This window comes from Varroa jacobsoni, unplaced genomic scaffold, assembly GCF_002532875.2.
Source record: "Varroa jacobsoni isolate VJ856 unplaced genomic scaffold, vjacob_1.0 scaffold_585, whole genome shotgun sequence".
Lineage (NCBI taxonomy): Eukaryota > Metazoa > Arthropoda > Arachnida > Mesostigmata > Varroidae > Varroa > Varroa jacobsoni.
The window spans coordinates 1-16,836 of record NW_019213487.1 but is presented as its reverse complement, the minus strand read 5'-3'; the positions used below and the strand labels follow the sequence as shown (position 1 = coordinate 16,836).

At 41.2% G+C, this 16,836-nt stretch overlaps 1 protein-coding gene across 6 annotated transcripts in view; it reads left to right on the top strand.

Moving 5' to 3' along the window:
- LOC111261686 (uncharacterized) overlaps positions 1–13,767 on the top strand; it is a 30,848-nt gene extending 17,081 nt beyond the window's left edge. For 4 of the 6 annotated variants that reach the window (XM_022835344.2, XM_086968796.1, XM_022835337.2 and 1 more), the window contains 10 exons: positions 5,608–5,828; positions 6,849–6,952; positions 7,351–7,481; positions 8,319–8,435; positions 9,482–9,719; positions 10,914–11,052; positions 11,736–11,964; positions 12,639–12,766; positions 13,088–13,221; positions 13,332–13,767. In XM_022835344.2, the coding sequence (XP_022691079.1) occupies positions 5,608–5,828; positions 6,849–6,952; positions 7,351–7,481; positions 8,319–8,435; positions 9,482–9,719; positions 10,914–11,052; positions 11,736–11,964; positions 12,639–12,766; positions 13,088–13,221; positions 13,332–13,477 (1,587 nt within the window). In that variant the 3' untranslated portion in view covers positions 13,478–13,767. The remainder of the gene's footprint in view (positions 1–5,607; positions 5,829–6,848; positions 6,953–7,350; positions 7,482–8,318; positions 8,436–9,481; positions 9,720–10,913; positions 11,053–11,735; positions 11,965–12,638; positions 12,767–13,087; positions 13,222–13,331) is intronic. The other 2 variants (XM_022835341.2, XM_022835342.2) reach the window with 2 other exon arrangements.
- The last annotated feature ends 3,069 nt before the right edge of the window (positions 13,768–16,836 follow it).

Below are 16,836 nucleotides of genomic sequence, written 5' to 3'. Positions count from 1 at the left end.
CACAGCGGCCGCCTTCCAGTCGATACTGAGGGTCGACGCTGCGGTACCCTGTCAATGTAATAGCGTTTTTGGATACAGTAAGTAAAAGTTCATACGTTTTCGTTCGATTTCGCACAGCTCGATGTCGTATGAGGCTTACCAGTTGTCATCAAATAGAAAAAGACGGAGCGTTTATTGGCCTTTAAATAATAATCAAGCAGTTCTCTAGCTGTGTATGTCTCTGAAGTTCCCAAAAAGAAATGTCATTCAAGCAGAACTTAAGAACTTACCGTCCAACATACCTGTACGTATTCTCGAACAGTAACTCCAAAGAAATTCAAAGGGGACTTGTTTGATGCAGCTCAAACTCATTTGTAAGGCTCTATCGTAATTGTATATTCGCCGGTCTTACCTATAGTATATGTCGGCGTTTAGCATAAATATGTATCCGAACATTGTCTCTGAAAATCTCCGTCTGCAACGCTTTCTGCGCAGCAAGGATTATATGGTGGCTATTAAAAAAAGAAAAATTTTTTTCATCAGCGATTTTTTCGACCACAACTTCTTTCTTCATGGATCCTATTGTCACTGGGGAATCCCGCTTTCTATTTAGATCGCGAGCTACGCAATGACCAATCGAACCGGCTTTAGTCAGGATACAAGCGGCCAACTAGCGAGTTGTTTGTTCTGAATAAACATAACACACGTTTACGCTCTCTCTTCCCTAAAAAAAGAACGCATCTGGAGCTGATTCCGTGACTAAGAGCATCTTTTGCCTAAAGGTTACCTTATGCCTAAAAAGTTACAATAGAAAGTAACAGGCGTTAGTTGATCGCGCATTCTTGAGTACGTTGACTATTTTTATTTTTATCACGACAGCCACGGCAGCTGCTCTAACCGTAGGCAGTGTTCCCACCACCATATTGGTTAATTTCGAATAAAGCACATATTTACGATATTACGCAAGTTCTATGTGGAACGCCCAAACGCGCCAGGTAGACGTAGATTAATACGTCTATCTAGCGCGTTATATACGAACAGAATGGAACTTCCGCTCCAGTTCTATGCCCAGGTCTTTTGTTTATTTATGAACGTTCGTTCGACAAAAGCTTAAAGGCTCTCCTAGTAATTTTTAATTTTGTGAATCGTAAAGAGATTGACGCTACCATCAACCAACAATCTTAATACGATTCATTAAAACGTATATCTGCCATTCAAATTGTCAGCTGCAGTGGTTGCGCGCATTTCACTTATAGTTTTTTGCCAGATCTCTGTTGGGTATTGATTTATGTTTTAATAAAATCATCCAGATAATTACATAATCTTATAGTCGGCTTTTGCGATTATCTCTGGCTAGAAAGAGAAAAATATTTACATATCGTACGCGTCTGGGAACGTCCTTTCTGTAGTAGAATAGCTATTGTCCTTTGTGTTATTAGCAGCAAAACCTGCGGTGTCTCAATTATGAGGCGTGAAAATGTGTTTTTAATGTCCGACCCATGTTGCTGTAGTCGATGAACGTTAAGCTCCCAGTAGCAACGACGACTGGGAATTTGTCAAAACGCCAACGGCTATTTGTTGGTCGCTTGGCGCCTCCCTCAGACGAAACGTGCCTTTCCTACGGGAAGAAGCTCCCTTCCTTTCGCTGCTAGCTCTTCGCTGTCTGCCTATTACCCGGTCGACGCGGCCCTCGATTTTCGTCAGGTCTAAAGCTGTTAACATCGTTTTGCGCTGTCACGTCCTCGACCTCAGCAACTCTGAATCAGCTTCGGCAACAAAAGATTTTGGTTACCCGCCGAGTCTACGATCTCTTCAGTGGAGTCGCTATTTTTTTTTTGGATACGTTCGTCTAGTACACTTTTTTGCCTTATTGCTTCACTCTGTCGCACGCAGCAACTTATTCACTTAGCACTTACGTTCATACTGGGATACACGTTAGACAGGTATAATAATGGCATTATCACGCTGTTGATGTGGGTTCTGACGACGTCTTCCTGGCCCATTTTCGTAGGGTATGTGGTAGACCGAAGTAAAAGATCGTCAAATGAGCTGAAAATTGTATGGGTAGTTGATGATGTTCGGTTAGACGGCCGAGTATTTTAGGGGCATAAAGACTCGCGGTTTGGGAAGGCCTCTTGACAGGGCTGCCTGTCGAGCGTTGCCTGCCTCAGCAGGTGATGGAAGAACAGCATTTTGAGTAGACGCACACATACACACAAAACACACATAAATGTGTATATAAATCTTGTAAGATCGACCAAGTCGAAACATATTTACTATAAGCTAGCTAGTTGTTGGTGCGTTTATATATCTGCATCTATCTAATTGTTTGGTAGACGGGCAGAATCGTCAAGCTGCCCTTGCCGTATCGGCTCCAGACGGATGGACGCTGCAGAGTTCTGCTGTTATCTAGCAAAAGGTAAAGCGGCCTCGTTCCGGGGCTAGTGCAGCTCAACAAGCGATTGCCTTTGATGGTGCCAAGAGTTACCACCAAAAAAGTGATAGCACGATAAATGGCAACAAGCTAAACGGCAGCGCACGTAAGATCAAATTAACTGAATGGAGGGGACCCAGCGAACGAAGTGCGATAAAAAGAAGACAACTCTTGTCGTGGACGTTGCTCGCGCTTCTACTATAAATGGAGTCGACGTTCCTGCTGGTGACGATGGTGACGATAGTTTGATAACATCCAACCGTGAAGCAAGCGAATATATATGGTCAGCACTTCGATTAATACTGATAACAAAAAGACGCAGAAGGATGCCATGTGGCGAAGATGTTGACTATAATAAAATTAATGAAAGATAAAAATTAGATTTAAAACGACTAATCCGGTAGCTGATGTGCTGTTATTTTGAAGATTGGAGATACAACACTTTTTTTATCTTCTTCTTATTTATCTTTTCAACGATTAGTGAGAATTTACTACGCAGATATATTTATACACGTTGCAAGTTAACAACTCGAAAATATAGGTTCTTCTTTTGAAAGACGTTATCGAATAGGGTCCGCACCGGTTTGTGGTGGAAACACACAAAGGCGAAGCTGTAATTTAGGTGTGAATGTGTGAGTTTGGAGTCCAACAATGGCCATAATGAAAAACGTGCTATGCGAGTGTGATGGTGAGAGCTCACCTTGCTTATATGCCTGTTAAAGTTCGGTACGAAGTTTGTCTCTTCAGCGGCTGCCAGTTGTTCCATCGAACAGTATCATAAATAAGCAATCTTCAACAGAGGAAGCCCTCCGGTGGGCTGCAAGCAGTCATTAACAGCGCCAAAATGTAGAGTCTTAATGCAAGAATCGGTGGGCGACATGAACTTTCAAAATCATATCTATGCGCGACTAAACCATGTCGATTAGGTAGCTGGTGGCGACTAAATCCATGTTGTACTTCAAAGCGATATTTTCTCATGCGATGTTTCTCATCAAAAACGGACTGCTTCACCATTGTGCTGCTGCGAAAACCACAACCCTAAAGTAGCGTAATGGTAACAAAAACCCCATCTAACAACAGCCGATTGAATACGATGAGCCTTTAAATCATTCTAGTCCTATTCGAGCCAGTGTGCTTTGGCATTCTACAAGAGGTCTTATTCGAAATAGAGGACACCGAGTAGATAAACAAGCGATGGACTCACGTAAGCCATTGCACGCAGAATGATTTTGTACTAACACCTGTAACTCTGCGAATTCCTCCATGTTTATCTATTAGGATTACGGCTTAATCTGAAGCAGAAGACAAGGTTCACTTTACCTTTTTTAGGTTAGTTGATTTGTTTGAGCTTCGAATGCTCTGCTGGCTTTCAACGATGTCGGTCTACCAAATCATATGTGTTTGCGGATTCGTTCTAAGCCGAAAGCTTTACGTTGCAAGGCCATTGTTTTTGTTAGTTCGATAGGAACACAGATGGACAGCAGTGATCCGTTCGGCCTGCGATTATCCGCCACAACCCCCGATGGCTAAAGATTTTTATCTCAGCTGATTATCACCGCTTGAAATTTGATGATGATCGCTCGATTTTGATCTCGAGTAGAAAATAATCGGGATGATGTGAACAGCAATGGCTGATCCAAAATCATCGGGTGTTGTCGGCGTCTGCATACCTTCCCGCATTAAAATTCAGGCCAGATGGTTGCTTAATAATTGTGCTCAGATCAACGGTGACTATCCCTTAGTCCGCTATAAACAATTTTGAACTTTCGCGAAGAAACATTTACCTGCTTGTACATTTGGGACTCTTTAATAAAAGGCTCAACGTGCAATCATGAACACGTGATTAGGTATCGTGCTAAAATCTTCCACACCGGTTTACATTTCATTGTTCCTACTTTACATTGGAAGCTTCGGGATTTGATTTTCGAAGAGGCTGACTAAAGTCCCGGTGATTTATACGAGCAAAACGGAGCTTGCTCTATGGGGCGGATGCTAGAAAATTAAAATATCTTCAAAAAGGGCATTTTTGCATGAACTTCGATCTTCTATTTGTAGTAGCACACTAGTGTTAGATAAAGTTATCATTGGATTTCGTTACTGCGAATAACAACTTAGTAGGTCTGAACAAGAGAAGAGATCCGATTCGGGCGACGGGTGGCGTCTAACTCCACGTGAGCCTATTCGCAAATTTACAGTGTTTTATTTCGTCGAGTCAGGCAGAGATGGTAACTTTTCATCAGGCTTCAGCGAAGATCATGCTTCCTAGTGGCTAGCGGGTTTACAACCTGATGTTGATCTTGACTTGTGTGCGATACAGAATGTCCTGGAGGGTAAACAGCCCAGAAGAGCCAGTAAATTTAGACATGCCATGCAGTCATGGCGTAACCGTCTATAGCACTAGTGAGGGCTTCACACTGAGTTCTTATCATTTATTCTTTACTCTAAGCTTGTCACGAGACTCAGGAAACGCTGGGGCCAAGTTAACGCAATAGCAGACTTACGAAATGTAGCCAATGCGGCTTCGCGCATAGAGCTTATCTACTTGTTACTGAATAGCAACCCTTTGCAGTCATTCATTTTATAAGCTAGATTACTTAAGGAGTTTTTTTTCACCCCGGAGTCACAGGTATCGGTCGTACTCGGCGAATAAATTGCGATTTGGCGCTGTCGCCGATCGCTTCCTTTAACTAGATTGTTCCTAAGTATTGCCTCAGCAAATATTGAAGCACAGAAGGCGCATCGCTGAACCAAAATGTCTTGAACGCAATTGGCCAGCAAAATGATTCGCTTCTGAATAAGAGGCTTCCCAAGATGTTGCTGCGACATGGGCCCGTGATCGTGTTGTGGTAACGGGTAACTTGCTTAGATCGTAGTTCAGGTCCGAATCCGGGCGTGGATTTATGTACGAGACGTATAACTCCAAGCATTTATTTAGGTATTATTACGACATACATGGTCTTTAATCAATAGATATTTCTATGAAATTGAGTTTCGCAGGAACAGGGTTTTTACAACGAGACACCGACAACGACTCACGAACTGTACGTTACGTCGGTTATATATGGCGTTAAGCCTTTTAGTATATTCTAAGCAAACTCATTTTAGCCATAGTTCCGTTTGTGAAAAGATTGAGGCGAAGTACCCCAGAAAATGGAGACAAATGTATATTCTTGCGTATCGAAATCGTCTATCAGCACGACAACACGGTCCTACACTACATCAGGCTTAAACATGACAGTCAAACTTTGGCGATTTTGGACATTGATCCGAAACGGATTCGTATCGGTGATGGAGACGAACTACATATCAGTCGCTGCACCCATAATAGCAGTGGCTACTTCCAGGACGAGGAGATATTCTCCATCATTTCAACGAATGACGAGGAGAAACGGCCTAAGGAACAGCGTACTATAAGGTAGGCCTGGGCCCTTTGTTCGTTTTCATATCGTAAGGGTCGTATCGAAAAGCCATACATTCTAATCTTTACATGTCATTTGTTAAAGGCTCATCATTGTCATATATAATCTTCCTTGGTTGAGTAAATTTTGCATACCTGTCTACAGAATATCTATGTCCTAAGCTAACCTCTGGGTGACATTGTCTACGTCTAATTATTATGATAGTTATTTCTATATTTGTTAGTTTATGCCTTCCGTCTGACAGCCACTGATACTCATCATTTTCCCTACACATTATTTCGGTTCCATTGTTTCTTTGGGACTGCTATAATATATCTTTATGCGTATCACAAGCAACATAACTGTATGATTTGAGTCTATCTCTCACGAACAAGATGTGGTGCCCCTCGTAGCATTACATTACCAACATACACTACGACGCGAATAGTTGGTCCACAGGGCAAGCGATATAAGAGAGTGTCCAATATGTTATTTATAGAACTACCTACATTTTTCCTAGTTTTCATATGGATATCGAAGGCAATAAGAGAAAAGCCTCCTTTAAGTTAGCCTTCCTTAAGTTAGTACTTATTAGCCTTCCATGTTGGCTTGAACTGCGCTGTTCGGTTTCACTCCTACATCTGTGTGTTTTTTTAAATAAAGTTTCGCCACTATCGAATAGCAGAAATGAAGCGGGTATACGATCAATAGTAGTGTCGTTACTACAGAACGTGTGCTACAGAACGAAAAATAAACCGCACTTATTACACAGCCCTTGAGTCTATGAGTTTTATCTGCAAGTTGATAAATAAAACTTCCAACCGATGGTCCTCAGTTTGTCAATTACGCCGCTTTCTTCAAAGTGTAAGACAAGGGTACTATAAGAGGAGAAATTCTAAGAATAATGCGGTCCTTTCGAGACACGAATCGTCTAAAAACTCCACCTGTTGGTTAACTTATAACGGGATCTCTCAGTAGCTCCACATTCGATTAATACCCTCAGCGTGAACGATTAAACTAACCGTTCGAACTTTTAGGTTTTACGGCGATGAGATGTGGGACCTCTGTGTGAGATTCATTGGACGTATCAACAGGTTCTCTAAATCGGAATGGATCCTTCCCACTCAACTTGTAAGACTCGGTAACGACTCCCAACAGTTCCCTAAAGCCGATTAACTTCACTACACACTGTGGTATTAGTACTACGTGGACGACACCGCTATCGGCTCTTTCAAGTTCAAATACTTATCCACTTGATTAATTGTCTTTCATTTTGTTTCACTGCCAGATATATTTAATGATACTCGTTAATGATAAGCAGACTATAAAGATTTGCCGATTAGTACCAATTTTGCTTGGCGCTGAGTATGTTTTTTTTAGAGCAGACCAGATGCCGTTGAAGTCGACGTGTCTCCACCCTAGCGCACAGTAGCTTATCCTTACAATACTCAGTACGAATATAAAATAATCAATACACAAACACACGTATTTCAACTATGGCCTAAAAACGAATTTAAAAGACGCAATTCTCGGTAACAGATGTTTGTGACGGAACATCGGATACAATAATTGTTCCAAGGAGACCAGACCCACGAGCGTATCTCTTGCAGTGGCATGAGAACAAGGAGATCGTCAGCACAACGTCTAAATTTTACTGCCGCATTGACGTAGTAAGTTATACATACTTTGCAGGGATTTTTCTGCTAACTTTCAAAACAAACACAGATATATATATATATATAGGATCGTTATTCAAATGGCAAATTGTAGTACGGTAATGCTAATTTTCGTATCGATAGGGGTTAAGAGAAAACCTTAGCGTCGAGCATTTGTTCATATACTGTCCTTGGAGTAATTACTATTGGAGAAATGGAAGGCTAATTCAATAGCACAGCTTTGAATTGGCGCAATGGGTCGTATACTACGACGACAAAGAAAAAGTGGGAGTGTTATCTATTATATGGGTTCGGGAGTAGCGTTATAGTTTCATGAAAGCTCGCAGGACATGGAAACGCGGTGAGCGTGAACATCAACCGTAAGGCCAGAAAGTTCCGCAACAGAAAGTACGAGATAAACTAAATTCTGGCAAGCCGTCTGTTGTTGATAATCCATAAATGGAAGCCGACGCAATAGAGCCCCTGACTGCATCTTGGAAAATTCTGTCTGTTAGTAACTGTGTTATGTAAGACACCTGCTGAACTTACCTGATCCCCGCACGTGTTAATCCACCGTCAGATTTTGCTAAACAATGATTAGTTACGCTTGAATGTTGTTTTATTAGGATTATTTAATAGCGCCATAATCGACTACTGCGTGTTCCTCTCTAACGGAACAACGCGCAACAACTAACCGCTCAAAATCTGTTTGTTTTTAACAATAGCGTCTAGTAATACGTTATAACGCCCTTCAAGTCACGGGAAGTAACCCTTTTGCTTATACCACAAAATTTCCGTTAGTCCCAAACCACAACTGCCCATTTTTTCAAATCTATATCCTATGATATTCAGATGAATATATCATCGTCCGAAGGAGACTGGTTCCAGCTGGGCACATCAAACGACCTGAATACGAAGAGCAATACCATTTCACTCTCTGGCACGATGGGACCGGAAAATCAGCAAACTGTATGTATTTAGAAACATTATTTTTTTAACGTGAAATATATGTTCTTCTGTCTGAGTCCGCATTCTTATCCAGAACCAATTCAATATTCAGATGAATTGAATCCGATAAAAATGAGATTCTCAGACTAGCGCTATGAAGTCGCCTAAAAGCTGGAGGTTATGCCAAAAAGCGCCTACTTCATATGATCCGATTAGCCCGATAGCATTGTTCCTTACCGAGTCAAAAAAACAACATGGGCGGTGATGCATCTCCGAGCCTAGAACCAGAAACTGGTAGACGTTTATAGTAAAATCAAGAGAAATGAATTTCAGTCACTCCTGAACTTGCAATTTAACTATGTTTTACTTTTCACATTGTGTATTTAATATATTCGTATCAGATCTATTCATAGCCGTATACGAATACGTAGAGAGTGTGCATGGCACACGTTACTGGTCGGATCTGCTCCGACGCATTGCATCGTCCATACGAATGTTGTTACAGTGACCGCCATTTATGTAGGACCAGCTGTCGTAAGCAGCAGAAAATACACTGCGACAAAGTAGATCAGAGAAAATTGCTCGAGGTGCCGCTTTGTTATCCCTGTTAAACGTGTGCCGGATCAGCTCAGCAAGTATTTGGTCGTACCGGACCGAGATGTCTTATCTTCTCAAAACAAAATCTTTGACAGATTATCGCCGCACGATGAAACGTTTAGAACCAGTAACAATAGCTAGCAGATAGCTAATTGCGCAACCAGATTCAAAATATAATGGCCAGCTTCCAGGCTTAAAGAAGAAGCTTAATAATAACAACAACGAAGTTCTTAACTATCCGCAGGACCATAGCTCCTACGACCATCATTCATTTGCACCTTTATCGGGTACATATACAAGTTGAATGTACAATAATAAAACACTTATTATCTGGAGAAAATATCTATGAGGGTAATAATATAGTCTCTGATCGAAATTCTGTAAAGCACAACTCATTTATGCTACTAATCTGCTATATATCTATCAATATTTCGCCTGCATTTTATCGAAAGTTTATCTAAATATTACAGATATGGCTGAAAGGTACTACTATGACGATACTGGTGACGCAACGTTTGAAATGGAACAGTCAGGCGTTTACGCCAAACGCGTCCGAGGAAACTGATTACTGTAGTTTTACCTCTCAGCTTGAAACACAAGAGCAAGCCGTCAACATTACATGCACTCAAAAAGGCGAAAAAGTACACATTGAACTTGCTAAGGAGTTTTGGAAAGAAGCTGCGGTTTTCTGCGTCACCGTCGATTACGGTAAATTGGCACACAACAGTTCATAGTGAACAGTAACTTCAGACGTAACTACAGAGGATAAATGGCGAACGTGCTTATTTTTTAGCGTTCCCCAATGAGCGGCCGTGCCATAAACAACCGACGTTCGGGTGGCAGCTATTAGTAGAAAATGGCCATGTGATCCCTACAAGTGCTCACCAGATCCGGATAACCTGAGATTTTATGTTAGCCTATCTACGCTAACTGCAAATGATCCAGCAGAAATCTTCGTCTCGTTTCGCACAAATAAACGGATCTGATAATAGCGCTGTAATGGCGGGAATTTTCGAGACCAAAATGCTTTATGCCGTGAGCATAGCAGGAGAAGCTTTGTACGAGATTGTTATCAGAGGGATATCAGAGCAGAGCAACCACTCTGCTCTGGTCGCTCTAAAGCGTTCTGCTATTGTAGAGTCTTTGCTAGCTAAAAATTGGTTACCTTCGCGAACGGTCCGCATGATCCCATTGGACCAGCCAAACAATCAACTAGCGGATCAGTGTAGCTTTCAACACCCGAAAGAGGGCCTCAACTTATGATTTACTTAAAAATAGTATTCCTTTTCGCGACGAAGCTGTTTAATTAAAATTTCGACTTTTATACAGGCCAACACCCCGAAGCGCCTCGATCAGGGGGCCAAGCCCAGCGGGCACGTCCCGTTCCATAACAAAGTAATAATTTTATAATTATAAATAATGGTCTGCTTTAGAAAATTGGCCGATCGAAAAGTACGATGACTATAAATTGAAACGACGCCGATCTGATAACACCGCGATGCTGCCTCTGATAGGGACTAGAGACGAATCGCTTGTCGCACAAATTGAAGTCAGACAAGTGCACAATCATTGCTACCTTTGATATACGATCATCGATAAATGAGCCCCACAGCAAAAAAAATGACCATCCTATTGATTATCGACTAAGTTAAGAATCGTTAGATCATTTGTCTGCATTCTAAGTTTATGTTACGTTAGATTCACATGAGTATGACGGGTCTAATATAGCCTGAGTGTTAATACTGAGAAAACGAAAACCTCTCTTCGACAGATGAACGACGATGCTTCACTGGCTAGAAACCTAACTTGAAACGTACGAATTGTTCACTAACTGATCTAACTTCAAGCCACAAACAAAAACTATTACCAATAATAACAGGTTTGTTGTCCGGTTTTTAATAGCGTACCTGCACGATGAGTGTGTAGCTGGCGAACAATACAATAGAAACAGTCTGCAGCCCGTCGAAAGGTGGACAGATGTAAAAAGGTGTTTGCAGGACGTGTTCTTCATCAGGGCGAGCAATAAATCCAGTATTGCAAGGTTGTATTAGTGTAGTCGCCTTTCTATTAAGTTAGTCATTTCAGAGCGGAACGGCTCGGAACAGAAGATCGATAACCGCGGAAGTACTTCAAATATTTTGTTACTTCTGATTTTTCGTTTCGGTCTTTGCGCCTTACCTTACAATAACAAATCGGAAGAAAATCGATAAAGCTTATGAGTCATAATCGGTAGTATTGCAACTGTTCTTATGAAAAATATGGTTCGTGTAATTCAACGGTTTTTCGCGTCCGATCAAGCAAGTTTAAAAGAGTCTAATGACGATCTACATTAAATATATTATTGAGATTACATATTAAAAAAACATTTGCTGCAATAATATATTTTTACATGGCGTACTTGGATAATAATGTAAACAAAATATCAGGCTAGGCGAACGACACCTAGGGTCAATTTTAGATATTTCGATAATTAGTAATAGTTAAGCAAGAGTGGCTGTGAGGTATAGCAACTTAAGAATAGAATTAGTTTATGATAAATTTTACTAAAGGTATCCATAACAAAACCTAATTTTTTATCCAAAAGTCATGAACTCATGCAGCGTCTTCTGCTTTTTAAATTAGCGTGCGCAGCAAATTCGTATACTGTCGAAGAGGACGTAATGCCTATTTCTGACTGCATGGAATATCAGCCGGTGCATAAAAACTTGTTCTCGTTTTGTGTAGACTAGAAAGCCCACTACAGGTGAGATTTCCTGACGACAACCCCGTGGTCTTTTACAATGACGATGTGATCAAGGTCCGCTTACTGATTGCCGTGATCGATCATCCTTCACGTGTAGACGGAACTGCGCTCGTGAACAAAAGCTTCATTGTTGACATTCTAGAACAACTCAACGATGAAGACTTTCGCTCCGTTTGCAACATTCGCAACGTCTCCAAGTTACCGTTCAAGGTATGTGGTCTCCTCGCGCAATAGTACGCTTGTACATTTACAAGTAAATTAAAGGACAAAGGAGAGGAGCTGCCTAGCTTCATTGTAGGACGTTGCTCGTCCTAATATTCAATGTTGTACAATGAAAATAGGTAGGTTGAAACGATGCTAGCTTGCCAGGGCTGCGATCGAGCGATTCTGTGACGCCGAGATCATGCAGCCGATCCACAAATCAGCACAGTGTCAACAAGCTGCATGAAGCGGCTGCGAAAGAGCTTTTAACGGTCTGTACGCGTGCTCGCAGTGAGCGTATAAGCAAATGATTCATTATCACACCTGGTTTGTCATTTTTGTAGCCCGTGCTCTAGCCGTTACGCTCAAATTCGAATGTAGGTTACCGCGTGCCATTAAGCTTAGCAGGAAAACACGTTACCACTGCATTATCGCGAGTACCGTGATCGATCATTATAACAAAAAAAAAAGCAATTATTAAAAGATTTTTATCGTTCGAACCGAAAATAAAAATCAAAATCTTCTGACCAAACACTTGCACGGGCCTGAGACAACAGAGTTGCGAGTCTTATCTTAACAACGATATGATTGTGCAAACCCTATATTATGTCTACCTAAAGAGCGCTTGTTGCTATTTTCATGTTTGATCTTTTTGGTCTTTTTTTACTGTGGTTCCGTTGCAGCTGACGGACTGTTCTAACGACATACCTCTTCTACGCAACCTTCTGTTTTACGTACTAATGATAATGTCGTTTTCGATATTATTTCTCGTCGTTTGGAAATACCAAGTCAACAGTGACCTGAAGCGGAGGTAAAATGGTTTGTTTTGCTGTTCGGTAGAAAGAATTATTGAACTATTTTCAAGAAAATCAGTTAAAAAGGGCCGTGCAAATAGTCCGAACGCAAAATTCGCTTTGGAAGCGTTTAAGATAAGCTGAAATTTCGCCGATTTGTTACTCATTGAGACCCAAATTCATGCTAAAGCGGAGGGTTCATTCGCGCGTCAAAATTAAACCACGTAAATCAGATGTCGCTCTATATGTTTATGTATGAAACTGTACTTTCTAAAATTCTAATGTTACTGTTCATTCGCGCTCCTTATAAGAGTCATACTGTCCTCTGGCTTCCGCAGGAAACGGAAACCGTCCGAAGTAGCACCGAAAAATGTCAATACAGGACAATATATGATTAATAAAGGCTTCGTTTCAACCGAGAATGTAAGAACATCCGCTGATGTCGCACCTCAATCCGGCGGCACAACGTTGTGTGAGTTAGTCCGTTGATCGCAAACCGTTTCATAGTATACTAAGTTTCAATAAATTTCAATAGACGATTGCGGTTACCTAAGAAGAAATAACAGAAATTTACTTTCGCAGTGGCTGTTCCGTCCTCACAAACGGGTACTTGTCGTCTACCACTTGAAGTTCCTGGCGGTTTAGGGACCGAATCAAGGAAAAATCACTTCAAAATCGAAGCTGTTCGAAGCGTCGAAAACTATAAGAAAACATCGCCCGCTAGATAGGCTTCAGAACACATTCTTCCGTATCGTCTGATGCAGAACCCAGTGGGCCGTTTTTAAGCACTTCGCCTCAGAGGACGGTCCCGTTATACTGCTTACTTAGAGTAGTATCAACGAACGTCTTAAACTTAGCCTTCGAATGCATATATCCTAAAAACGTAGAGCCTCCAATAAATAGCAGCAACTGGTGGCAGGTAGTAAATGAGGTCTTTTGCTCATTTCACACTTACCCTCGACTACTGTATTGTGGGAAGAAGGTCATTCATTAATAAACATTCGGTTTGTTTTTTAAACAGCGTAGCTATACTGCGAAAAAACAAGGTTTTGCCACGATTCTGTATCTCAGATCGATTCACCGTGGACTCCTCGGTAGATGCTTTCCCACAAAATGCTAGTGCCGAGAGAGACGCAACGGGGAAAACTCTATCGATTATACCGTTCCGCGTTTGTACCGAACTCGGAATAGTTCGAGCCATTAGATTCGCTTTAAGATCCTTCTGTTTGAAGAAACGGTATCAACACATCATTTATCCATTATGAATTTAATGTTCCTCTGCCAAGCACGATTTGTTTGTAAGTTATGGTACAGACAATTCGCATCATCGACATCTTTTCTAACCAAATAGAAGTCGGGTTCTAGAGAACGGTTTGCCGGACAACGAAGTGTGTCGATAGGCTACTTGCTCTTCATACTATGTTGCAAGCTGTGAAAAGTGCCATCAAAAAGTCTTCTTCGACGAGTTAGGCTTAAGGTCTCGAGCTGTCAACATCACCTCCATTCAGTTGGCCCTATTGATCCCAAGCTCCTTATCGGTTCATGGCGTCGCGTTAGCAAAAGTGAGCCGATAAAGAAAAAAAAACGCAACATAGTTACAAATAACAAAGCTGTAGATCTGACAGAGGAAGACGAGAGGAAGTTGGTTGTGTAGTTAGTTTATTCTAGAAAAGGGCTCGGCTGGCCAACGTTGTGCCGAGTCATCTGTTGCAGGGAATTCGAAGTTGTAGTGACGATTTATCAGCAAGCGTTCGCTAGAAACGCATACGCCATAGGTACAAACAAAAGACGCTTGCGGTTTACCATGAACGATAATTCTAGCGTTGAGAATGCGTTAACACTTACACCTATTGATGTGCTTCTCTCAGAGCGCATTTGAAAGCTGAATTCAACATATCGTAAAAGTTCTTAACGGCCGACGACATGTTGTCCATTGACTATAAGACTGAAAGAGCGTGGCGAGCCATTGCTTAATCGAACGACGATAATGGCAAACACAAGGGTCGGCCATTGTTATCGTGAACAATGTACACTCCCAGGTTCTCAACAGAAATCAGGATAAGCTGGACCAGCGTATGGCAAGCGTGAGCCATTCTTACATTCTTGAGCTATTCTCGGACTACTCTGTTAAACGACTTCAAGCCACGGACGTTAACCTCAATCACAATAAAAAAAAAAACATTTATTCCGGGGTGCTAGACCTGAATCGGGAATACATATACACAAATGGATATTCCAGCACGTCAAGTGTTTCGTATTTCTTGACGGAGAAAAGTCTAACTGATTTTTTCAGCCGCAAATATTTCAGCACTTGTTAGCTCAAGAAGCTTAACATGATCATAATAGAATTTACTATTTCCGTAGTAACTTACTGGAAGGTTTTAAAAGTTGAGAATCGATATTCACTGACATAAAAGTTGAGGAAAGAAAATCTCGAAAGCGTTAGAGCGTTTGTCGGAGTGACGATCCAAAAACATGGGAAATGAAGCAACACCATCCACGCTTAACGAAAGAAGATTCAAAATCGAATTAACGCAGAATTACGCAGTAAAGGACCTCGCAGCTGTTTAATGGTTTGTGAGCTATAGTGCAATTTCTCGTAAGGCTTGACAGAAACAAAACATCCTTAGTAGTACACTACAAATATAATGCAGGAGATGATATACCGTGTGCCGGGCCACATGTCGTACCAGAAAGTTTGCGTTGTTACAAGAGTTTTTCGAAGTAGTTCAAAAACTGTTCGTACAATATTTCGGCTTATTTGACGGTAGCGACTACACCGCTGATGCATTGTCCTTCGTGAAAAAGTTGTAGTATACGGCAACCAGCGCCACAAATATGATACGAAAAAATATTGTCGTCACCCGTTTTTGAAAAAAAAAAAAGATCTTTCAACTACTACCAGCTGCAACGCTAATGATGAAGGTTTCCTTGAAACCTAGTTAAATCAAAGCTGACTGTAGTTGACAGTAGCATTTAAGCTGACGAAGTTCGAAATTTCCCTTATATATATATCTTTTATTTGTATATCTAAACAGGACGTTCCTGTACTTGTTAATTAACGAGTCGATAGTATTTCATCTGATAGTATGTGACTCAATAGGTTCCGTTCTCAAGGGCTATCTTTATAGTTAGCCGATATCAGTATAGATGATGGTAATCAAGTGTAGTGTTATTGTTATTATTATCGTCATCAACAAGATTGCTTCCATTTAAATAAGGCTCCTTTCAGTCACGCACCTCGTAGGGTGCCAGTATGAAATTCGTTACTGCAATTGCTTTTACGCTCGAATTTCGTATGTTTTTTCCGTCTACGATGAACATTGAAAGGACGACGCGGCATACGTTTGTTTCTGCAATCTGACTGTGTCTGTATGTATTGCCACGTTGGCAAAAGGCGGACAGAAACGTTCACAATGAGAAAAAGAGTTACTCTCCAAGGTCAAGGGAATGTAACATACGGCAGTAAAATAAACAACTCTTAAATCTCTCATTAACATTTGAAATGAATTGTCACACGCATTGTTGTTGCAATTCACAGGATTATTGAATTCTCCATTGTCGGAAAAAATAGTGATGAGTAACGATGCCAACACGGAGAAGGTCGTCACTGCCCTACTGCCAGAAATGACAGCAAATTGAGAGCCCGGGGGCAAATACAAGGGGGCATTTTGAGTGTTGAAGCAACTAGTATAAGGCTATTGCTATAGTGTAGGTGGTTCTTTGCGTGACATGACGTGGAGGTTTTTGCATTACCAAATTTGTTTGCCGTTTTTTTCTATTTGTATTCTCTCTCGCTTTGAGTCCAATTATCCCTGCCGTAGTCTGTGCAGATTAACTGTTCACAGTGTTGTTCTTCACTGTCAGGGGCAGTCACAAAGAAGGGCAATGCAACGTATTGATCAGATTGTTACGAAGTATGTTCGATATAGTTGGGGGCTAGTCGTTCCCTCTGGTATTTTTTTGTGAACGTGTTATATGCACAGGCAAATTTTCACAGACATACAAACATTCAAATAGAAACAATCAATATTCGCGCATGCCTTCTGAATCCTTCGCCAAAAAGTAAAAAATCTATTCCTTGCTT